General features: G+C 37.7%; 1 protein-coding gene across 8 annotated transcripts in view; it reads left to right on the forward strand.

Moving 5' to 3' along the window:
* The window catches only part of LOC122530389 (retinoic acid receptor RXR-alpha-B), an 83,639-nt gene that overhangs the window by 13,765 nt on the left and 44,426 nt on the right, over positions 1 to 25,448 (forward strand). For 3 of the 8 annotated variants that reach the window (XM_043657289.1, XM_043657295.1, XM_043657294.1), the window contains exons 1-2: positions 8,013 to 8,153; positions 18,328 to 18,724. The exons of 1 other annotated variant lie outside the window; for it this stretch is intronic. In XM_043657289.1, the coding sequence (XP_043513224.1) occupies positions 18,640 to 18,724 (85 nt within the window). In that variant the 5' untranslated portion in view covers positions 8,013 to 8,153; positions 18,328 to 18,639. Of the gene's footprint in view, positions 1 to 8,012; positions 8,154 to 8,736; positions 8,826 to 10,124; positions 10,441 to 17,002; positions 17,105 to 18,327; positions 18,725 to 25,448 lie in introns of those variants that run through there. 4 more of the 8 variants (XM_043657293.1, XM_043657290.1, XM_043657291.1 and 1 more) reach the window with 4 other exon arrangements.

The raw sequence follows: 25,448 nt of genomic DNA on the forward strand, positions 1-25,448 counted from the left end.
GCTATTGTAATTTTCGAATGTAGTTGCAGCAAGCGAAAAGCATTGAATCGATACACTGACACAATTGCAATGTTACTGTCTCTGTCAAGTCAACTTGAGAAAAGAATATCATTATTTTAGCGAAATGTCAAAGATGTACGCTACTTACTTTATTTACTTGTCATATCGGCTCACAGTTCTTACTAATTCACAACTAAATTGAATCCAAGTCCCTTAATATTCGATTCACCAAAAGTAATATTTGAATCGAATTACACGATTTACACTTTACAATACTGCTTAAAGTTGTGAACAAGTGATGAACAAACTCAATTATTCTGTATTCGCGGATTTTATTATAAGTCGTTTTAAAGTCTAGGACCGTTGTTGTGTCTTATTTCTACGACCTCGAACTACTATTTAAAACAAACAAAAAAAAAAAAATCAATGAAAATTTCAAACTGTGTCCTGACCACTTAACATCGCGTCTATCGCAAAACGAAGATAATAAGTTTGGATATTTTTTAACGTTCTCGTTCTACCGAGATGACATGTCATCTGACAATGTTCACCTAACGTCCATCACCGAAAGGAAGAGGTCGATTCGCAAGATTTATAATATCCCACCCAAGCCGTATCTGTCTTGAAACGCATATCTGTCTAGATATAAATTTGTCCATTTCAAGATTACTCGACGAACGCGACAGCGAAAAGTACCACTGACAATGCGACGAAAAGATGCACGAGAGAGAGAGAGCATGGCGGTCGCGTATAGTGGCTGGAACCACAGCACGTAACTCAACGAGGAATTGACTCGAGAACGGTTTTATTGACGCTTCCTCGTTCGGTTTGATAAGCGTCTACTGCCACGGTAGACGTTTGTCACGCTGTACCTTTTCTCTTTCGCACGTCAGTTTTCTCGTCCGATGCATCGGGGAATCGAGACCCGCGAAACAGTCTTGTGCCGGGGTTGTTCCTCTGTGAATATAGAACTTTTGGATCGGTTTCAAGTGTATCGGGTGAACGAACTATTTATAAGATGATCTACGAACGAGAGGGAGGCAGTTCATTCCTGTGTGTCGACACAGAGGAGAGGAGGATTTTAGGAGCCGTCTCGTTGATTCTTCCGTCGCAATGCGGTGGTCACGTACATTGTCCTTGACTGTTCTCTCTCTCTCTCTCTTCGTTTCTGTCTCCTTCCTGTCTCTCTGTCTTTCTGGCAGAGCTTGTCTCACCGAGTCCCTTCCACCCACACCTGATTGATCATCCTTCCTCCCGCAAGTATTCTCGTGAACGAGTATTATTTATAGCGTAAGGGACGTAAGTGCATGTGCAATCGCCACCGGTGTGTGACCGATCCAAGAGCAAGCGTAACGTGTCGCTTGATTTGATGGATCGCTTTTGATGGATCGTGCACGCGTTTCGGCTGGCTGTTGAAGTTCACAGGCATCGAGGCGACGGAGTTTTCTCGTATAAAATGGTGAAGTCGTTGAATTGTTATTGAGACTATCTTTGGAAGAGATGATGATACGTGGAAGTTTTTTTTTTTTTTTGAAGAGAAAATAATACGTGGAATTTTTTAAGTATATTCAGATTGTTTATATTTTGGATTTGGAGGAAGACTCGTGTTTTCGTGGTGATTTTTGAAATGAAATTTTTTTTTTAACTATATATTTATATTTGTGTCTTATGCTTGAAAGTTTTATCTTTAATATCATCCCTACGATGGTTCAAATTGTCGAAACACAGTGTATTTCTGGATTTGAAAATTCTACAAAATAAGGAGCATAAGCTTGTAAAAAGAGAGCAATTTACGGTTGCGTTTATACATATATAGGAAATTTGAGAAAGAAACATATTCAAAGTAAATTTATTATCAAATTATATTATTTTCATCGAGTTATACACATAAATACATATTTATTAATAAAATTGCGTAAACACCGGCGATCTAATAATTAAAAGTTCATCGTTCAAACGTAACGGATCTAAAAATTCAGCTCGAATATTCCCAGTATAAAATAATTCTTTAATTTGGGCTATCGATTATAGGAATTTCATAGGTTTTCGATAAGAGTGGAAGATATCCTTCTAATTTTAGTATTTCGATTGTTAATTCGAGAGTAGGAGAATACACGCGAAGCTTCCGAAGTAGGACTGCAACTCCATTATCACGAAACTTCTTTTCTCTCTCTCTCTCTCTCTCTCTCTCTCTCTCTCTCTCTCTGTCTCTCTCTGTCTTTCTCTTTTGGTACGCAGAATTTAACTCTAGTACCCTATTTTCAAATCGTTCGATTGTACAGACGTATAACGTAGTTTATACTTCTCTGTAGTACTTTGGATTCGCCGTTAGTATTCATGTTACAAACTTTCTTGGGCACCGAATGAGGAATCCTAAAGCGATTCCTATCGACCAGCAACTATACCATTTACATTGACGCAGTTTCTCAGTAGTACGTATTATGTAAAACAATATCTTCGTCTTCTTTCGCCGGAACTTTCACTGGAATCTTTCGTGGGAAATTGAAAAGTGAAAAAAAAAAAAAAAAGAAAAAGAACGAATAGAACGTGCACACTTTCGCTGAAAACTTTGGAGCACGTCAGTATTTCGCAATGAACCATTGATAATTTCCTTAAGCAAATAAACAGTAAATGAATTATAATAAATATAATATTCATAAACGTTTAAAAAGTGTAATGAATCGTATTTAAAAATAAGACTTGCAATTACGAGAATGAATTTAATGAAAAATCTCGTCTATTTAAATATTCAAGGAAAAAACTATCTGTCTTCTGTCAAGAGACATTTTCATCACCGATTCTTCCACAATAAAAAGACATAACAATGTAACTACGATACGGATCAACGATAGAATTGTAAATTTTAGAATCGAAACTTGTGCCGTATGACTTGACCAATCATTGAACTCGAGAATACCTATGTTCCTTCACTTGCGCGAGATCCTTTGACGAGCACAGAGCGAACTCACAATGTCCAATTACCAACCGCGATTGTTCACCGATCGCGACGTGTCTGAGCGTAAAAGTTTTCGAACGTTCTCCCTTTCGACCATCCCTTCGGTGATTTTTTTCTTTTTTCTTTCTTTTCCTCCGGGGAGAGAACGCGCGTGTCCACTCTGTTCGCCGGGAGACCAACGTTCCTTTCTTTTTCCTCTCCTTTCTCCAAAAGAACGACATCCAACGGCGTTTATTAGGTTTCAAGGAACGATTAACCCCGAAAAAATTGCGAGCTTTCATAGGTGAACAATGCTCGGGCTGATTGGTACTCGCTTTAGAATTAGAACCCGAATTTTGCATTGTGCAACCGGACCAACAGCGAAACAGCTGCACCCGTCGTTTGCTTTCTTCTGGCCTGCATCGGCTCGACATTCCTTTTTTTTTTCTCCCCATCCCCCCTTTTTCTCTCCTTTTCGATTCTTTGTTTCTCTCTTTCTCAACTTCCTCCCGTATTCAGCGCTACGCTTCCGTCGTGTCTTAATCGAACGGACTGTTTCTTGTTGTTCGCGTTTGTGACGTTCGATCGGTTGCAATTCGTCGAGATAATTTTTTTTTTTTCTTAGAAAAAAACAGAATGGGAGGAATAAAATTTTTTTCATCTAGCGAATTTCGTTTCTGGGAAGTTTCGAATTTGAAGATTTAGCTGAGTGCAGTTGAATTTGGCTAATTTTGGATTTGACAGGAGCGAACGATCGATTGAAACGAGAAAATAGAGTTTGAGCGTGTTTGATTAGGTGTTGGCTTGGTACACACGTTAAGTTTTCTTGACGAAAGAAGTATTTTATGAAAAGAAAATTTTATTTTACACGTTTGACTTGTATTCGCAAGCTCTTGGTTATTAATTTCATTATTTTCCAGCACAGAATTAGCCAAATTTGATAAGTTTTCAACGAAGCTTTTAAACGAATTTCACTCTTTCTTTTTCACCTTCTGTCTTACAACACCGAATCTTACACCCGTATATTTTGTTGGGACGAAAATTTAACAAAACAATTGATTCTGAACTCTCAATTGACGTTGTTAGACTATTAAGAGTTAAACAACAAAATTTCTTTAAATACTGTATCACGGGGATAAATAAATTAATAATAATAACATGATGATGATATTATTAATTTTTTGTCACGCGTTTGAAATGTTATCGTAAATTGAAATCAAGTCTTTTTTGTCTGTTTATTGAAATTCCTTCAGATAGAAGGAACGAATTACTTTCGTTGATTTTTCTCGCGCGTTTGGCAATCTTTCTATGGTCCAAAGGACCATACAACATCCCTCACGACCGAACGAGGGAGAAACCAGTTTCGAAGAAGAATGTAAACGGAATATCCTCGAGTCCTGTTAACCTTTTCTCGTCCTACTCACCTGTTCGCAAAAACAAGCAAGGATATCCTCGCTCCGTTCTACACCAAGTAGTGTCTAAGTTCTCCATTTTTTACCAGTTTATCAATTCGTAGTTTCTTCGTTAAGAAAATTGAAATAGCAAATTTTTCAAACGTTTGTTAGATCGTTTTAAATGTTCGATTGATTTTCTCATCTACACTCCTGTATGCAACACACTGACGGCTATGAAAATGTAGCGTGAATATGAAATTGAAAAATGTGCACTTAGTGAAATTTTTAAAAGTGTCAACACTATAACGGCCGGCGACGTTATCGTGTCGTCACGCGGTAATCATCAAAAAGCAAACTGTGAAAAATGAATTTCAGCAGACTATGTCAAGTTGGCGAGAGAAGAGAAGAGAAGAGGAGAGGTGTTACCGATAGAAATGACAAAGAATTACAAATAGGAAATCTAGCATTCTGCAATTTCCTACAGTTCAAACCCGCGTTATTCGAAGGACAACGGATAGTTATAATAATCACTGTCGCGTTGGATATTTATTTGCAACAAATGTCAGATATCTCCTCACCGGTTTCCTGACTGCCTCCGTATGCGAGATATCTCGGCATCCGTCCGCTAGACGGATTCAAAGAGAATCGAATATCGTTCCTCGATATCTCATTGATTCCTCGATTCCAGCCGAGCAGTCTCAACTAACTATGTGTTGCAAAAAAAAAAAAAAAAGAGAAGAAAAGAAAAAATTGGAGAAACAGTAGCGCGAAACACTCCGTGAAAGGTATTGCACAATCGCGGCGGTGGCGGTGTGCGTGGACAGACGAAACGTGCGTCATAAAACGTGCAAACGAAGTCGCAGAACGGAACGGAGAGAAGGCTGTGGCGAGCCTCGCGTTTCCTCGATTCTCCGCGGCGAGAACACATACATAATAAAGTTTAAAAGCTGGCAAGACGACTCAAATGCATCCGCGGAGAGTGCGCGCGAGTCCCGCGATAGCGAGTAGGTGGCTAACCTTGACGACCACTTACGCGATCGACGCTCGTGCTCGTGCACGTGTATACACACACATACACACATACACACATACATACGGCCACGTACGTACGTACGTACATACATATGTACAAGAGTTGCAGCAACGAACGTAGACACGCGATACTTGGCCGTGTACGTACGTACCTTGAGTCCACATAGGGTGTCATTTAGCTGGCATATGGGCCAAATACGGTGCTTCGAGAAGCGCGTAAAAAGAGAGAGAGAAAGAAAGGAAGAGGCACCGTCGAACTTCCTGAAACAGCGTGTTTCGAGTCGCTCGCGAGGGACAACGGAACCGGGTGTGTCTAGTATGTTGCGGTGAATCGATGAGGTATTGGAACAGGTGCGGCATACCGCTCGCGGACACGTTTCGTTTCGCGAAAGATCGTTGCGAGGATAGGTCTTTTTCATCTTTTTCTTTTCTTTCAAGCGACACAGGATAATCAAGTTCAGACTTGAAAACGAGACGCCTAATTCGTTGCCTCGTAACGTCGCATTGTACATCTTGGTGTTTTTAACTTCTTGCGCTGGAATGACGCACGTCGAGAATTTTTTTCCCCAAAATTGCAATATTTCCCCAGTTTTTAAGTATATTTAAGTAAAACAAATAAGAAATTTATTACTTCTCAGTCAATATATCGTACCGACGAGTTCAAAAAGAAAGCGACGAATTACTTGTATACGGTTCGGTCATTCGTTATGGTCCGCAATCAGTTGCCAGCGCAATTGGCTAATACTAGAACTACCCCACACCTGGTTTTACAACTATCTTAAAATTCCTGCTTTGTGTTACATGTTTTACCCGCAATGATGTATTGACTTTTGCAGCAATAATTAAAAAGAATAGTATAATGAATTTTATTTTTTTTTTTTTTTATTCAAAATCAAAAGAACATTGTATCATGGATACGTATACCAATATCAGTCAAAACGACCGGTATCTGTCAAAGTACAAAAGGGTTCGATAGACTGCATAACGCAACCGAATTAAATTCGATCGAACTCTGATTCTTCGATAAGAATTACTGCACGTTGCGCGCCAGAGGAATCGTGCCGCAACAAACTGGTAAACCTCGATTTTTCGCGCGAAATTGCCACTGGATCGTTTGGTCGCGCACAAGTGTACCAGCGCGTTGCCATTGGCCTGTCGCGAGCCAATACTTTATCGAGTCGCGGTACACAAAAGGGAAAAACGATCGTTCGCGACTCCCTACTTATCTCCGTCAGCGATCTGACGACCGTCTTGTTAATTTATACGCCGCGTCGAGCTTCGATACGACGCTGCACCTCGATGGAGAACCGGCCCCCCGGGATCGATTAATTATAATCGTTTCGACGCGATTCCACGGTATTTTGCACATTCCGATTCGCGCTCGTTTCGCAGCCGCGCGCGCGCGCGCGCGCCCCTCTCTAAGAATAGCATCTCGCGGCTCAGTGAGACTCCTCTCCGTCGTCGTTTGAAACGCGTCTCTTACGAATACGCGCGCCGTATCCGAGCGCAGCATCTCGTCTATCTGATCACCGGGCGCTCGTTACGGGGGGGAGGGGTAACGTAAATCTTCGTTAGAGGTGCCTAGTCGCGGTGATTATTTCTCATATCAGATTCGTCGTTGCACAGCGGATGTTTCGGAGACTTGGGAGAGGTGTATATATTTCGGTCACCTGGTAGAAAAGATCGCCGTGCTCAGGGCTCATCGCCGCGCACGCTCGACATTGCAAACCGTTCCCTTCCCCTTCGCTTTCGATGATTTCTCCCACCACCGTGCCATTGGACGAGCCAGCTCGCGACGTCGAGGGGGGAGGGTGGGGCGGCGAGGAGGGGAGGTCGATTCTCCCGTTTCGGCCATGCACTAGAACTTGACTCCTAAGCTCGACAGTGACGGCGCAAGTTCTATCTCTCCGCGTCTCTCTGTCCCTTTTCTTCTCCTTTCTGCTCTTACGTTCGCATACGTCGCTTCCTCCTGTCTCTCTCCTTCGTTGTCTCCTCGCCTCTCCTACCACGACCGCGTCGCTTCGAACTCGCTCCGGAAGCTTCGGAGCGGTAAAGTTTTACACTTCTGTCGTCGAGCATCACACGTTTTCTTAATCGATCACGAATAGCCCGTATTTATTGTCGGATGGGCCACGATTTTCCTCGCATTCGCATTCTACGCGGAGATTGAACGACCGACAGAGAACAAAGAGAGAGTTCGCGGGCTCGCTTTTTATCGTTCCGTTCTTCACGAACGAAAAGAGTGACCTACTTCTCGCGAGCGAAAATGTACGCATGACACATCGATTTACGATCGCTCGTCGATGATAAATTCGATCGAAGATCGCGCGGAGCACGCGCTCGAGTGTGCTCGAGATTTTCTTGCGAAGAAGAAAAGTGCAAGTAGAGACGGAACGTTACTTGTCAGGCGGGACTCGTTCGCGCTCCTTCCTTCCTCTTCGCGTCTTCTCCTCCTCCTCCCCCCTCCCTCCTCCGCCGCCGCCCTCAGCCACCTTTTCGTCCTCCATCGCCTTCTCCTCGTCCTTCACCTCCTCTTGATCCTCTATTGTCCCTCTCTCGCTTCTCCTCTCTCTGCTCTCCCTCCTCCAACCTTCCATCGTCCTCCCTCCCTCCCTCCCTCCCCCCTTTCTCCCTCCCTACCGGCTGCACGCTCACATGCAACGAGCCAGACCGGCCGGCTGGCACTTCAGTTGCCTTTAGCGCCGTGCATCTCCGAGTCAGTCAGTCAGTCAGTCAGTCATTGAGTCAGTCAGTCGGTGAGTCGGGTCGACGATACGCGCGCGACGACCGAGGTGCCCGTCTCTCTCTCTTTCTCTCTCTCTTTTTCTCTCTTCTTCAACTTTTACTTTACTCTTTCTCGCCTTCTTCCCCCTTCTTCCTCGCCGCGTTCTTTGTCGTTCCATCTTCTCGCGAAATTTATTCGCGATCGTGTTTCGAGTGTTCTCTTCCCTGCTCGCGGGCACGTGTGCAGCGGAGATCGCCTACGATCGCCTCTGCTCCGACTTGCCCGTCTCTAGGAAATTCCAAGCGTGTGTGTCGCGACACGTGCGCGTAAGTCGAGCGGAAAAGCAAATCGCAATTGCAGATCGCGTTGGGAAATTTCCTCCTCCGTGTCACCTGCACGCAGGTGCAACAACCGTGCTCGTCCTCCTGTTTCAGGACCAGTCGTATTCGAGGAACAACACGCTAACGTAGTTTTTTGTGTTAAACAACGTGCTACGTTGTTCCGACCGAATTTGACTGCTACGCCGGAAGAACTGTTTTCTGGAATCGGAAACGTTGGGAAGAACGGATCGTCGTCCTCGGTGTTTTCGCTTTTCTCGTTCTTAGTGGAAAGGACTGTACGTCCAGTGCGACAGTGAAGTTCAATGTCGGAAATTCGCGTGTTTCCCTTTCTTTCTCGTTGCGCGCTAAATTTCTCCGTAAATCTGATACGTGATCTACTTCGTTTTTCCACGGTTGAAGTAAGTGCGTGACAGGCCGATTATCTCTGAACAAGAGAGCTCCTTTTCTGCAATGATGCAACGTCTATTTCTCAAAGCTAAATTCCTCGAACGTTTTACCTTTCTTTTTTTATTGTTCGATAAGAGAGTTTCTGTTCTACGGCGATGAATAATATAACGCACGAATTAATTTAACCTCTTGCGCTAGCAACTGGTTCACGGACCATAACGAGTGACCAAGTCGTATACAAAATAATTCGCCTTGTTTTTTTAATTCATCGGTACATTGCTGGATAGAAATTACTAATAAGTAATAAACTTATTATTTGCTTTGCCTGGGTTATATTTCAATTTGAAACTGAGAAAATATTGGGCCAAATATTCTCGACGTGCGTGGCAACGTCATTCCAGCGCAAAATTTAGGAATATCTTCTTCTAAAGTGATCAATGACGACAACAACAATGATACGAAATAGTTAAAAATTCAACTGTTTCACTTTACTTTACACCGGGGTAAAATTTTCCCTTCGTTTGGGGTAAGATTTTCAATAAAATTGCGATCGATCGAGCGACGAGTTTATCGGTGTTTCCGTACGAGCGTACGCGCACACACGTAAATAAGCGCCTGTTCGATCTTTCATTGCGTTTATGGTGCGCAAATAACGCACGGTGCCTCTATTGGAGCGCGTTATTGCGATCCGTTGTGTATGTCCCTCTTTTGCGGTAACAATGCAACGCGCGACCTTCGTAACGCGCTGATAAAAAAAGAAAAAAAAAAAAAAAATAAATAAAAGGAGTATCGCGCGCGTCGTGTTTCTTCTTCGCCGTGCAGCTGCGGAGTTTCAAAACGTCGCGTCGCGTCGATGAAACCTCTCACGGTGTGAAACTTCGGTGGAATTCCATTTATTTCGAATTATACGCGGACAGGAGGAAAGTTTCAGCAAGCTCGATCAAATCCTCGTGTATCTGTCGATTCAATCCACTTATCTGACTCGTGAACTCGCATTGCACGAATGACAAGTTGCAGATAGCAGGGAGAATCGGTGAACTCGTTGGGCATCGTGCGAATTGTTTGCTTATTGTTAGATAAACAGAGTTTTATTGTACGGTGGTGTTTATCTGGATTTCTCTGGAAAGTACGTACACGCAATTGGATTGTTTCAGTACTGCAATTCAATTTATTTCACGTATAGAAGACGCAAGATAGTACACGGACAGAATTTCGCTGGGAGTGTATAAAAATTTTTACATCGACGAGAATAACTTTTAATTATAATTATTAATTTATATTCGAAATCGTACGTCAATGAAGATAGATTCATCGAGTGACGACCGAGCTCGTAGTATGCAATTTCTAGAATTCTCCCGCGTTCTCTTAGAACTCTATAAATTCTCGTATTCGTTACAACAGCTCGTTTTTTCTTCTCTGAAACTCTACGAACATCGTCGTTTTCCACTGTCGAGCTCCGAGTGGTTGTAGCCGCCAGGGCTAGTTCAATTGGAAATGAATGCCCCGTGATGTTTTACGAGCGACGGTGACGTATGTTTTGCATTTTCTTTTCGGTGCCAAAGACCGAGTAACGCGCGACGCTAAAAGTGTCGTCGGATGCCACAAACACGTTATCGATCGTGCACGGTATGTATATTGTCACACGCAGTCGTGTGTCGTAATCAAACGTGACTTTTGCCACGGCGATTTTTGCGGCAAACCGGCAAATGCGGTACGACATTGTTATGTTTCGATCACTCGAGATTCGACGGATCTCGCGATCGTGTACCAAAAGTGCATTCGACGCGACATAATTTTGTCAACCAGCAACATTTTCGACACGGAGTAATTTTATCATCTGACATCTAGGTTAAGTCATCGTGTTGGTTAGTGTGCCTGTTCTTACTCGCGTGCTCTAAAATAAAAAAAAATTACACGAAAGGGCTTGTAAAAGTAAAATGAGGAAAATAACATACATATTTTTTTTTTTTTTTAGTGTAGTTTGATAGTTTACGCTCTTGTAACTGTAGGGAAAAAAGAACAAGTGCTTTCACAATTTTTTTGTGCAATTTATTTTAATATCAGAGCATATAATGCTAGCCTATTTTTCTTATTCTCATTATTTACGTTCGCTATTTTTTGCTGAAAATTCTATCAGATCCTCGTAGATGATTACCCCCGTTATTATCTGTCTTTTTTTATCCAGTAGTTTCATGTAATTTAATAATTATTTTTCACTCATTCTTCTGTTATCTCTCATTTATGTTTATCATTTTTAAGCAAAAATTGTAACAGACAATTATAACGAGATTATTTCGGGCGAAGCTCACGTTTATTAATAAAATTCACGTTTTATTAATCGTTCACGACGTAGATAGGAGACTTTCGCGGTGGAGTGTAGCTTCAACGAATTTATTATGTTTGCATATTTGTCCACGGGTGCATTGGCTGATGTATTCGTGAATCATCGTCCCCTAACAGCGAGAGTACGCAGTTTGAGCGCGTACCCTTTTCCCTCTCTTGAATCTTCTACGCAGTATTAAGGTCCCGGCTGCTGCGACTGCAACATTGCAGCGGGCGACTTTTTGTTAACCGTTCAAATAATATGCTGCACACGCCAAGTTCCTGTTTCATCCTGTGCTCGGCTTATAAACAAGTTTGCGCGCACCTTTCGTTCGCAAACGCACAGTTTTTGCACACAGTCGCTGCCTTCTTCCTGTCGCTATCCCGACAAAGTTGAAAAATTATTTCATTTTTTCGCGATTTCTTTTTTTTTTCTCCTTTCTTTTTCTTTTTTGTATAAATTTTCTTTGTGAACTGCTTTCTTTTCGTAGCTTCTCATTTCTTGTTTTAATCCTTTCTCTTTTGCAAAAATTGAGGGTCAGCTCAGACTCGTGATTGATAAAACGAGCTTATAAATGAAAATTCTATTTAACATTCGAAAACAGTTGGAAAATTTTCAAGTATTTCGAATTTTATTAAATATCTAATCTGATTTGAAAGAATCTATATGTTAATCTCTTGCTTGAATTTGTTTCTTTTCTACCAATTTTTTTTCAGTTTCAAAATTTTGATGGACGAAATGAAACGAAAGACAATTTTGTTTGAAATTTCCCGATGTATTGAGAGTTTGAACAAGTGGATGGGCGGTTAAACAATTTGCCAAATTCAGTCTACGTCGTGTCTAGTGGTTCGAGGTCACACGAGGAGAATAGCTCGCACGTCCAACACGTGAGAAATGAATAACGGGTGAGGCGTGCGTTATCGGTTAACTCACGCTGCAAATGACAATAACATATCGAGTTCGGCGGTTCTGGGGATAAATCATGTACGTTCGGCCCTCTTTTTATTTACGGGCGACTCTCCCTTTATTTCGGAAGATAAATTGACGGTATTGTCCTCGAGCTGCCAATGCCTCTTCAAAAATCCGTGAAAGCTATCCCGAAATGTCAAAAACATTTGTCCAGCATCGTCGTTCCTCTTCTATTTCTTCTTTTATTTTATTTTATTTTTTTTTTTCTGGTATTTTATCGGGTTTTATTGCAAATCGTGCAATTTGGAAATTTGATTATTGTTAATTAAAAGGTAACGAAAGTATGCGGGATTGATTTGATTTTTTTTTTCTGTCGAAATACTCGTAAATTTAATTGTAGGTGCAAAAAATACTTTGTTGCTCGAAATTTTTTGAAACGTTTTGAAATTTCATTAACGTTGCAATGACGCACAGATTGTCACGATTGTAAGTTTGAAAATAAATCTAAAAATATATACTCTCGCGTACTTCGAAAATAGGAAAATGATAATAAATAATAGCTTGTAAAGAATAATAATTTAATTAGATTAGCATTATGACCGTATAATAAGTTTTCAATACAATCTCGTTTAACATTTATAAATTGACAATACTATTAATTTCATTTTACGTAGATTTAATTTATTGATTAAATAATCTTGTTAATTGAAACTGGTTTATTCATTCAAATAAGTTTTTATTGTACGAATGATAAAGTTATTAGTAGAGAAAAGAGCCTGAAGATCCTCTGTATGTCAACTCGAATTTATCCTATAACAAATATTGATATATACATATATAACACAACGATACTAAATTAAATATTACAAAATAAATTCATTTAAAATACATTTAAAGTAGGAACAAATAGTAATTACAAAGCGAAATCGTACAAGTAAAAGAACAAGTGACAAGTTTCAGTATATTTCAAAATTTTTATTCCAAATCTGTTTTTAGAAACATTATACTGTAAAATAAACAATTGGATGACAGTTCCGGATGTAGCTACAGCTGGATATTTAATTTTTAAATTGTATTACATTACGGAGCATTAATAACACAAGTCCTCCATCAGAGAGACCGTCAAGTAGTTTCAACCGCCTACGTCCGAGTCAGACACACTCGCAGTCTGATTCTACTTACGGAGCACTGGGTACATATCGATTCGTCTTTCTCAGACAGGGTCTGACGTAGTCTCTTCGTCTGTAACCTTGAACTTCAACCTCGACTCCGTGAATCGCTATTAGAAGTACTCCCCCTCTCATTTACTTTTGTGATTGATCGTCGCGAAAAAGGAAAGTTGATCGATCGATCAACGAAAAATGCAAAAGAAGAAACAAAGCGAAATTGTTTTTTTTTTTTTATCTTAATCAGCGAAAACTACGGTGGTCTTCCAAAATCCGAATGTACAGTTCTTGGAATCGATTCGACTTTCAAATTAAATTTTAATATTATATTTAATATTTAGTATTAAATTTAATATTATATTTAATATTATAATATTTAAATTTAATATTATATTTAATATTTTAATATTATATATAATAATAGAAGTCCAAAATTTTCCAAAATATTTCAAAATTCCAAAATTTATTCAGTGTAAAAAATTTCAGGTATCTAATTATATATGAAGCGTTTAAAAGTTATATTTGAATGATGATAAAAATAAGTTGCGCCCTACCAAGTTATTTTTGTGGTACCTTTAGTGAACATTAAAAAATGTTATTATACCAAGTAAAGAAATTTATACATGTTTGTATGTTAAATCTTATTCCACGTTTGTCATCCTAACTTCTTTATAAAGAATAAATTTTTATTCTTAAGTAATTTCGACGACTGTCAAAAAAATTCAAATACTCAGCTTCTAAGTATTTTTTCCATTTTCCAACCATTATTATTTCAAACCAACTATTTCCGCGTGCAATTATTGTCATCGTAGCAGAGCTCGAGAAGTGCAGAAATTAGTCAGAAGTACTTCCTCCATTGATTTTATCGACAGCTTAGTCTCACTTTGATCGAATGACAAATAAAATTTTTCTTTTCACCCCCCCAATTTTCGAGTGATCTTCTCGAGTTGGACCGAGGGTCGAAAATCTCTTCCGAATTTCTTTCTTTCAAGTTCAGAGTGTCAAATCGTCTACTCTGTTTTCCCGCGTATTCTCTTCCTCCTTGCTAGAAAGGTTTTACATAACAATGGTCGCGGTGTGTCGCGGCACGGTTGGACGAGCATTATCGTCCAGCGACGTGTACAAAGCGGAGTCGTCAGGCGGATACACCAGGCGACGCCGAAAGAATAGAAGATACCTCGGCTGTAATGCACGTGGATGCATTTTGCATAATTGGCCGCGCGCGCGCGCGTTACGTAAGCATTGTTTCTCCACCGGCGGCGATTGTCGCCGTTGCACACAGCCAAGGCAGTCGCATTTTGCTGCCTACATGCGGTGGTCAAGGTCGCCGTTTGTATTATAACACCGGCTGGAGGAATTCCAGTTACGTTCGATCGTTGTTTATCCGAACGAAATTTCAGTTCTCGGTTCCGGGTGAATCCATCCATCAACAGGATCAGCAAACGATATTGCAAACGCTCCCGTGGTTCTTCTCCGATCCTCTGAAATCGTGGAATTGAAGTGGAGGACGACAGGATGATGAAATGTTTGCGAATATATCGTTGTTTCGTCTATCAACGTTGCACATAGGTCAGTTCGTTTGTACACGTGTCACGTTTCGCCTATGAGTTATTTAATAAAGACAATCATGTACAAAAATACAAACATTTATTACCAGGAATATCGATGTGAATTCGCATTTGCAATATGCTTGAAATTTTTGAAACGAACGAACATTTAGCAAGTAAATTAGGCATGTAGTAAATTAGGTTTATCGTGATGTTAAAATTAGGTCTTGCAGAGTTATTGGTCAAGTGTGAACTCGTTCGTTTTTCTTCTCGTGGAAATAGTTCCTCTCTGTCGCAGATTTCTCGTACCGATTTTTCTCCGGGACGGCCACGACCTGGCACTCTCGTGTTTCTTCGTCAGTTCTCGAACGCGTAAAAAGCGTGAAACATCGCCGTCCGCGACAGTCGCGCGACTCTTTTGATGTCGCCGGTGACGCATTCCAACTTTTCATTTTCGTTCGCCTCCCCGAATCCCGCTGTCGGTTTATTCTTGGTTTACGCACGCATTTTAATCCCCCGTAAATTTGAAACGTGCTTCTGAAGCGATCGACGGTCCTCGAGTTTCTTTGGTGTTCAGTTTCTACTTGCTCGCATATAAATTTAATAGTTATTTAATAATAGAATAATAATAATAATAACAACAATTAGCAACTGCACATTGTCAATTGCATCCACAAGCGAGGAAATTTTCGACAGATAATTCTTAAAAGGAAATGCATAAAACCGTGAGAGTTTTGTTTAAATTTTAAATTAATTATACTGTACTTGTGAATTAGTATAATTAGTATGAAATATAAATTTGTCCTGTACGTGTAGATATATCTCACTTTTAAGTACATTCAGATTAAAATTAAATCTAGCATGAAGCAGATCTACTGTAGCGTCTGACCGTATACAGGACTAATCTACTTAAAGTTTGTTTTCCTTGCTTGATTTATTTTCACGTTGTTATTAAAGATATTTCTTTTATCAAGTCGTATTAATTAAGAGTTATAATAACGCGGAGTTCAATTATTTTGTGCGAACAGTTATTAATAATTTTAATTTTATCCAAATTATTTAATTATATTACACAATCGAATTATTATTATTCTATTTTTGTATCAATTTTATATAATTCTCTATATTTTATATTACTTTAGAACTATTACTATATTATCCAATAATATTTACACATGTTAGTGGATTATGTTATTATAATCAAATTTTTATTATTATTATTTTTGTATTCATATTTGTATCATTTTATACAAATTCTTCATACTTCGTTTTACGTTATAATCGAAATATTGCATAATCTTCCTCGTGATGAATTTATTAAACTCGCCGGAAGATAATATAAAACCAATTTCTAAAAGATAATACATTTATAATTCCGTGATGCATGCGTAATTTATTTACGAACGTTGAGATAATACTGGAAACAATTTTAAAACGTTCGAGGTAAATAATATGCACGTACATACGTGATCGCTTTCGCATATTGCTAATGATGTGTTACAACTTTATAAAATAACATCTTTTTTTATTGTCGCAAAAAATTACACTGAAAGAGCAACATTATCTATGCAACGATATGACAAAACATAGTTCTCGATAGTTACCGTATCTCGCACGTAATATCCAATTCAACATGTGACTCATAGCCGGAAGTTATCTCGAAGTTTCTTGACTCTTGAGTTCACGACTTTGAGAAATACTCTCTACTCATTTTCAGTTGTCGATATTTGAAACTCTCACAGTTTCGTGAGAAAAAATCGCGCGACAATTTACAATTGTCGATTCATTTTAATATAATAATTTGTCAATATATATATATATATATATATATATATATATATATATATATATATATATATATATAATATATATAATAAAGGTTTTCGATAAATAAATTTGATAAATGTTTCGTGATTTCTATTTTATGATAACTTTCAATTTTTGGTTTAAAGTTAAGGTATGAAGCTCTTACTGTTACAATACTGAGTTCATTATTTTGATTACGGGGGTAAATAAGAATACTTTTTCTTTCGATAATTTTGCAAATTCACAAACGTCTTTACGATCAAATCGATCACGATCTTGTAGATCGAAGTTTCTTCTTTACGATATCCCTTGAAACTTATTGTACGATTTGTTTTTCTTTTTTTTTCTTTTTTCCTCACGAAATTATAAGAGTTTTAAATATCGGCAATTTTTCGTCGAACGTACGAATGCTTTGTAATTTTTAATTCTTCATCCAGTGTTCTTCTTTCTACGTTACGCATTAAAGACTGGTTTCTCAAGGGGACGAGTGTGATTTTTGCACGAGTCGAACTTCCGCTCACGTTACGCCAGCGAAACAGGTATCGTCGTGCTCGGTTCTAAAGGGAAACTCTATCTAGCTTGAATTAACGTCCCGCTCTATTTATCACCGCGCGATACGTTTCTCTTCAATTTCTCCGTCTTTTCATTTTTCAATAATCCGAAGATCGAAGGGGGAAAGGATGCAACGAGAGAGTCGAGAAATCGGTTCGCAATTTGGTGCCACGATAAAAAAAAAAAAAAAAATTGAAACGAGAGTTTACAGTGTCGTGTTTCTTGAGAATGAAATTTTAATTCATTTTTTTTTTTCTATCATTACTTATTAAGTGTGAATCCTAGGCGATTCGAGTTAAATCAGAAACCTTAGTACTTTTTATGATAATTTCATCTTGGAATTATTTGGCTATGTGATTCGTGATAATTGTGTATGGAATCATTTTTTGGTTTAAATGAAATTCATTTTTGATTTCTCTACGGATTTTTAAAAAATATTTTAAATGTTGAGAGGTCTTTGAATTAATGAAGTGTGTTTTTTATTTGAGGGATTTTCATCAAGAGAAACTCTCTTTTCCGCGATTCTTGTATATATAATCATTATTTTTCATTTTCTTTAGTAAAGAATTAACGAATGAAAACATGTTTAAAATGTGAAAAAGTTCCCATTCTCACGTCAGATGATTAAAAACAACATAAAAATAGCAATGAAAACTTTTTAACAGTCAATTTTGACGATATTCCCTCACATCATCTATTCATTTCACGCTTACTTTCCTTTTAAAAAACGTAAAAATATTATAACACTGATATGTGAAATTAAATAAAAAAGACGTAGAAAATAATAATGAAACTTTTTAACAGACTATTCTCTATGAAATGCAGTATTTCGATGACACTGGTCTTTTTCGAAAATGTAAAAAATTTTCTGTAAATTTCAACTTGTAAAATTTCTATTCACTAAAAAAGAAAAAAAACGTAAGTAAATTATGACAATATCTACATCGTCCTTTTTTCAAAAGGTAAAATAAATTTGCTTGAATCGCAACATAACAAAAATTTCCTTTAAACCAAAAAGACAAAGAAAATAAAAAAATAAAAAAGAATGAAGCTTCTAAACGGACAATTCTCTCCAAGTAATAAATTTATTATCCTCAAACACGGCGAATCTCCATATCGTGAACCAAATGGCGGATCGAGTCGTGACGCTGAGAGTCGCTAAATCCTCTCCCCTTTCACGCGATAAATCCATTCTTGTTCCTAATCGTAGAGCGATCGAGAGTTGACTGAGGGTTGAGCGCGAAACAACCAAAGAGGGAGGAGTGCATTGAACGAAACCAAATCGATACCAAAAGAGGCGGCGAAGTTAGGCGGCTCGATCCGAAGGGAAGAAAGAGGTGGAAGTGGTGCGGTGGCTAGTTGTTTTGTCGTTTTGTCGAGATGAAGCGACCAGGGTATCGCGCGAGTTTCGCTTGAGAATAGGATCCCTCTCGGGTTCAGAAATATATATATATATTCACGAGGAAAGAAAGGAAGAAAAATAAAAGTGACGAGTGAAAACAGGAAGATCAAGACGGCCAAGATGATGAAGAAAGAGAAGCCGATGATGTCGGTGACCGCCATCATCCAAGGAACCCAGGCTCAGCATTGGTCCCGTGGGAACACTTGTATGTATATTCTCACGTCATTTTACATAACTGTAATTAATTAATTGTTTAGATATTGGGTTTTATATCGTCCATTTGTCGCGGGTAACAATTTTGATACAACAAGAATTTGTTGAGAATTGATTTCTTTTTCAAAGTGGACTGTTTCAAGGTGGATGTTTATGCGTGTTTGTAGTATTTTGTATAAAAGTACAAGATTTACTTAATACTTGAAAAAAAAAATATATATATATATATATATATATATATATATATATATATATAATGTTTGAAGTATATTGTAAGTTTAGAAGTATAATTATTAAGGATGATAATTTTGGCATAGAATGAAATAAAAATTTATTGGCAATTGAATCAATTTTCTCGAATCAATATAGTAGACTGAGAAATTGATTTTAAATTTTTAGCCGATGACGTACACGTTGACAAATTTGAAACATTATTTTCCCGTCAAGGAACATAAAACTTGAAGCCTTGTCAAATCAAAATACGCGTATTTATCTTCAAAATCGAGAACATTATTTTCTCGTCATAAAATATCGTGTAAGAAATTGAAAAATCGTGCTCTCAGACGTAAAATTTGATATACAATCTATTATAAAAATTGAGGAAATGAAAGTACAATGTAAAATGTATCAGTCGTACAACTTGATAGTACAATGCAATCCTCTAAAGTAAATGGGTCATCCTGTGCGTACGTGGAATTCGAAACAGTTCTGTTGGAAGCATTTCCAACTATTTGCACAAACGGCAAAGAAAGGTTCTATTCTTTGTCCCATCAAACGCGTACCATTTACCGCATTCGCGAGTCATTAGCTTACGCAGATTTCACAAGAATTATACGACCGGGCAAATAAAATGCCAAGTTGTGCTAAACTTTTTCGAAACATATATGCGCCGTCAATTCCCCGTTCGTGTGAGACGTGTTTGTTTCTTACAAAGTATTCTTTGTTCTATATTTGATTTGAAACTTTGTACTTCGTAGCCTAGATACCCTGAACTTTTTTTTAAGACTCATGTATCTTTTCTAATCGTAAGTGAAAATGAACGTCGAAATTTTGAAAACATTATACGTCACGCCACTGAAATATCAGTTTGTTTTAATAATTGTATCTTTAACTTTCGCTTACCAGTTATTTTTAAAGAACGTTGCATCTTATTTCACAAATTATTTTCATTCTTACGCGTAATCGCAACGTAATATTCAAACGAGGAGGAAAATTGACAAAAATATAGTTTATAGTATTCTCTTCTTTTATTTAAACGTGATAGATTATGAATTTTTCTGTTCCATTTGAAAGGTACGATCGTAATCCCAATTCTGAACAATATTGTAAATGCACTGCTATTTATAACTTTCGCGACTATTCTTGTCAATTGAAATTGATGTCACTGGAAACACCTTGCGCCATGAATTTCAATCTCTAATGGTGTCTAAGCGAAACCGACTGTTGAAACGGATGGTGATTAGCATACTGCTGGTAGACGGTCAATTAACACCTGTATCAAGGCTTCCTCTTATCTGCATTCGAAATTATCCTTCGTTTATAGTTTCGCAACCATACGCGTAAGCAGCCTATCTTTGGATTATTTTAAATTTAAGGTTAATATTTCGTGATTACTCAACTCGCAGTTTTAAGAAGAATTGTTACAATGATAAAAGTTGTCTATAATACTTCTGATACTGGCTTAGGTTTAAATAGTATTTTTATTTATTAAAGTATAAAACATGAGTCAGAAAAGCTGGAGTTAGTTCGTAGTATAGTAATCTCTAAAAGTCTGAGACATTTCTATGACAAATTATGAATTGGTTATTTCGACCATTTTGATGATTCTACTATTAAATATTTTTTACTTTTTTGGATAATTATCAGCGTGATGATACTCTAAAGATAGTGTTAAAATTTCTATAGAATATTTGTTACATTGATAGATTTTATTAATTATAATAGATTATTTAATTTTATAATAGATTAGTCATCAGTACTATGAAGTGTCTATTTAGTTATTACAGCAAGGAAAATTCTAAAAGTTAGGATATCAATTGTCAGTATGAAACACAAATGTAAATAAATTAGACTAAAATTACTGCACATTCGCAGTCAACACGTTCACATAGGTAGATAGCGTCTGACTAGATACCGGGCAAATCTACTTAAATGCTGTCTTGCGTGCTCGATTTATCTCCTCACGCTGTTGTAGAAGATCAAAGGGATTTTTTTATTAACTAGACCTTTGGAGAGTCTAGGATAGTGAAGACATTAGGCTTGTGCGTCATGGTTAAATTAATAACAAAGATAATAATAAAGCATTAATAAGTTACTTAATCCCTTCACGTCAAGTAACGTGTTTGGCACGTGTCTCTTGTTATACGTTTCGCATGCCAAATTGTTCAAAGACGTGCCAAAGACGTTGACACCAAGAGGTTAACAGTCTACTCATTTTATATAACTATTTCAATAAAAGATTTAAGGTTTCATAGTTTAGTAAGGTTTCATATCACGTGTAAAAAAAAAAGAAAAATTTTTCTTAGAGAAACGACTGTATTGGCAAAATTTGGGATCACTTTGAAAATGTATGCGAAAAAATTACTATTGCAGAAATACGATAGCACTGAATATTAATATAATGGATAGTTGGCTGTTCAAATAGTTTTGTGATTCATACTTGTGCTAATACGTTTTTAGACTTGTACAATATAATCCTGATACAGTCGAATCTCGTGTTTGTGAAATTTCAAAATATAGGGCGGGTCAAGAATTTAAACAAATCCGTAATTCTTTTATCATATATTCTTTTTTAACATTTGAAAGAGGTAATTTGAACTTAAATTTTTATTCAAAATCAATAAAATTAGTTTTTTTTCTTGTATTTCGATGTTTTATTAAAAAAAAAAAACAGAAAATTTTGACTCACCTATTTATATATTTTACACAGAGAGGATATTCATAACAATTCCCATTCTACAAACTAATTCAAATTCGCGAGAAATTGAAACTATCACGGGAACATTGGTACATTGGTGGACAAGTAACTCACACCGATTCTCGATGCCGATGCTCGCCTGTCTGTTGCACATATGCACGCGCGTAGCATAGGGTGAAGGTCGGCTATTGAGAGTTGAATGGCGTGTAGAATTCGCGAGTAAAAAACGCATGCGCTCGCGGCGGTCTCTCGCGAGCGCGTCGTTATCAGTCGCGGCTTTAAAAGCGGCCTTAAAGCGGCCCGCGAGCGCCCGCCGCGAGAAGGTCACGCCAATGCGCCTCGTTATCTACGCCCCTGCCGCAATTTACGAGGCTTTTCGTACCTTATCGCGTGCCCCTATTGCCGGCTAACACGCCGAATGACGCATTTCAGGCTTCGCGTGAAGCACTTATCCTCTCACTATCGTCCTCTTCTCCTCTTCCCTCCTAAGAATCTTCTTCACTCGTTTGTTCTCTCTTGTTTTCTCTTGTTTTCTCTACTTCGATTCTTACGCGAGGAAGAACTACGGTGGTTGATTGTAGATAAAAAAAAGATTGTAGATAAAAAAAAAAATGACATGGCGAGTGTTAGGTGAATTATGGCGGTTCGGTTACGAGTATCTTTGGTGGTGAGGAGTATTACATATTCACATTATATGTCACATGTGCTATCAATATACGGTCCTTGGGTTAGGTTTAGATTAGCTTAGGTTAAACGTGAATCTTATTGGTCATTCAGAGTGAATTTTATTCCTGTTGTATGTTTTTGAGTTTTTGAGTTTTTACCTGAAATTGAAAAACATATATCTTTCTTTCATCTCTTACAATTGGTATTGTGTTACAATTTTGTTTTTTTTTTTTTTTTTTACAAGAATTACTGTTTCGACGATAATGGCGGAAAATAATCACTCAAAATTTCGAAATTTATGTAATTATCTTAAGTCTTTCTTTTTCTATTTTCTCGAATCTCAAAATTATGAAATCTCCACACGTAGAATTTCTTTTTCACTAAATCAAAACGGCTTCTGGCTGCGTCAGAAAATTAACACAATCTAAAAAAGAAGTTTTTATATAATACTATAAAAAAATTATCTTGTATAAAGCTACAGAAATTTTTACAAATAACCAAAAATCTACCTCTCAATACGCAAGCCTATCCACATTACATTTAAATATACTTATAACTGAGAAAATATTGCAATTTTGGGAAACAAAAAGTTCTCGACGTGCCGCGGCACGTCATTCCAGCGCAAGAGGTTAAACTTTTGCCGCCAGTCGAATCGCCCGACTCTTTAATTAAACGTGCAAAACGTTAAACCGGCTGTTTGGTCAGAATTACTCCAACACGAGCGAACCGCCACCCACACGCCACCGTTACAAACCACAGGCGAACCTAATCAAACGCGATAGGTAGTGCAACAGTACTGGTTCGCATACGTGTGCAACCGCGATGGAGGCTGCACTTCACGGCTGGTTCGCATCGGTGCCAAGGTTGCGTTCGTGCTGGTGCGTGGATTAATCGAACCAGCACGAACCGCTCTACAGACCCGTCCCCAGTCTGCACGTTATCGCACGTTATTGCACGCGTACGTGCAACTATAACGTGTGGAGCAGAGGTGGACACGTGTGTAGAGCGGAGGTTAGACCAGGGGTCTAGGCTAAGCAAATAGAGCCGCGGAAATTACGCGAAGGAGGTGAAGTTCACTTTCTATGAACCGCTCTCTGAACGAGAGGAAGCTAACTGGGTTGGGTAAGGTCGGTAAATATTGAGAGCGAAGATACAGATACGCAGATAGTTATTTCTTTTTTTTTTTTTTGTTTTCTTCTTCTCTCGAAAGAAATCTTTGAAACCTCGTGCAACAAGAGTTTTTGTGGTTTTGGTAATTTTGAATTATTCTAACAAAAGCACTTTTCATTCGGTGAACAAGAAAAAAAATCGTGCACAAAGTTATGTCGTGTAGCAGATGTCGTGACTTCGATCTTCATCTTGTGCGTGATTTTGTACTTTGAAAAATTTTGTCAAGCCATTTTTCAATTTGTAAAATCTTCAGAAAGAAAAAGTACATTTATTATATATATATATTTTTTTTGACATAAACAATATAAATTATCAACAGATATTTTTCAATAATTCCTTTTTCTACATACCTGGAAGCTTCTTGCATTAGATTTCTCTATTATTTATTATACTTTTACGTTATTCTGATTTATAATAATTGACTATTTATATACTTATCCGTGCTAAATAAACTAAGAATTAAGATTGTAGAATATCTCGTTAAACGCAAGTAAGTAGATACTAATGTTCATACGTTTTTCATCGAACGGTTGCGTAAACATGTTCGTGATCGCATATATTAATTGATTATGCACGCACAACGTGAATCATCAAGAATAATTAGATAGCTGGTACATATACTAAGCTCGGTTATCCGAGGTTACTTTCGTCGTAAACAATCAGCACGTGTAACGTTTGAATTTATATCGAATGAATGAACAGAGGGAATCCAGTGTTCTTAAATCGCTCGGACGAATAAAGTCGCAGTGTGACACACGAACAGTGTTAGCTGTATGAAAATTGTTTGTCTAAAAATATTTATAAGAGAAACCACGTATATGTGTAAAGTGTAAAAATAATCAAATTGGGTCGATAAGATATCAATCGAATATCAAATCGAAAATTCAGAAATAATACGAGCAAGATAATTGATCGAATCGAGACACGGTGTAACTATAATATAACAAAAATCGATCGTGATCTTGTAAATATTTTAGAACATAGAATATTGAAAATATAACAGCTTTCATTGCACTTTTTATGAAATTATTATTATTGAATAAATTAAATAAATTTCACGCAGCAATCGCAACGTTTAATTCACTGTATCGTGTAATTCATTAATTAATTAATGATATCAGTACATAGTAGAAAAATGGAAAATCGTTCGAAAAGCCAGTTATCTAACTTTGATCCTCGGTGATTCAATCGATCCATTAATTAATCATCAAAATTCGACGTGATGACGAGATGCGGCGTAGGTACAAGCCTTTGTACAGGAAATGATCGTTCATTGTAGTCACGTTGAAAGGCTTCGCAACTTGGCTAGTGACCGATTAGATGTATCTATTACGTGGATGCATCGACATACGCAATCGTAGCGGAACGATCGCGCGGCGACTTAATAAGCGTTGCGAGCATGTATTCGCATCATATGATGGAACGTTAGTAGGTCTGGTGTCGCCAATGAGTTTCACCGTGAAAGTTCTCTGTTTGCATTGTTTTATTGTTGACGCAACCGTGAATACCAGGGATTGTTCGAACACTCCGAATACATGCCTTCCTATCGTTCAAATTCCTCCATTGTCTCGTGACAATTGGACCAAGCGCAATTTTTTTCAAAACGGGCAATGGATAAAGCCAGTGTCGTGATTTTGAACGTCTTTCTTTTTTTAGATTGTATTTTGTCTCTGTTACGTTGCTTGTTACGCTTCAATAAAAGTTTATTGGAATTTAAATAGATGGAATATTAGAAACAAATTAACAATTTGTTGAGGGATTAAATTTTTGTCTTAAAAAGACAGACTGATTTTCGTGGATTTTTAGGTAAAATAAAATTAAAATAAGAAGAATGTTTCTCGCGTGACAATCCGTAATGCTATGAATAATTGGCCAAAATATCGAATTTACTTTATTCTTTGTTCAAGTATATTTGTCTCTGATGATTCAATGAAACGTAACTTTTTTTTTTAGATAAAATTGA

Source organism: Frieseomelitta varia, unplaced genomic scaffold (assembly GCF_011392965.1).
Source record: "Frieseomelitta varia isolate USP_RPSP 00005682 unplaced genomic scaffold, Fvar_1.2 scaffold_341, whole genome shotgun sequence".
NCBI lineage: Eukaryota > Metazoa > Arthropoda > Insecta > Hymenoptera > Apidae > Frieseomelitta > Frieseomelitta varia.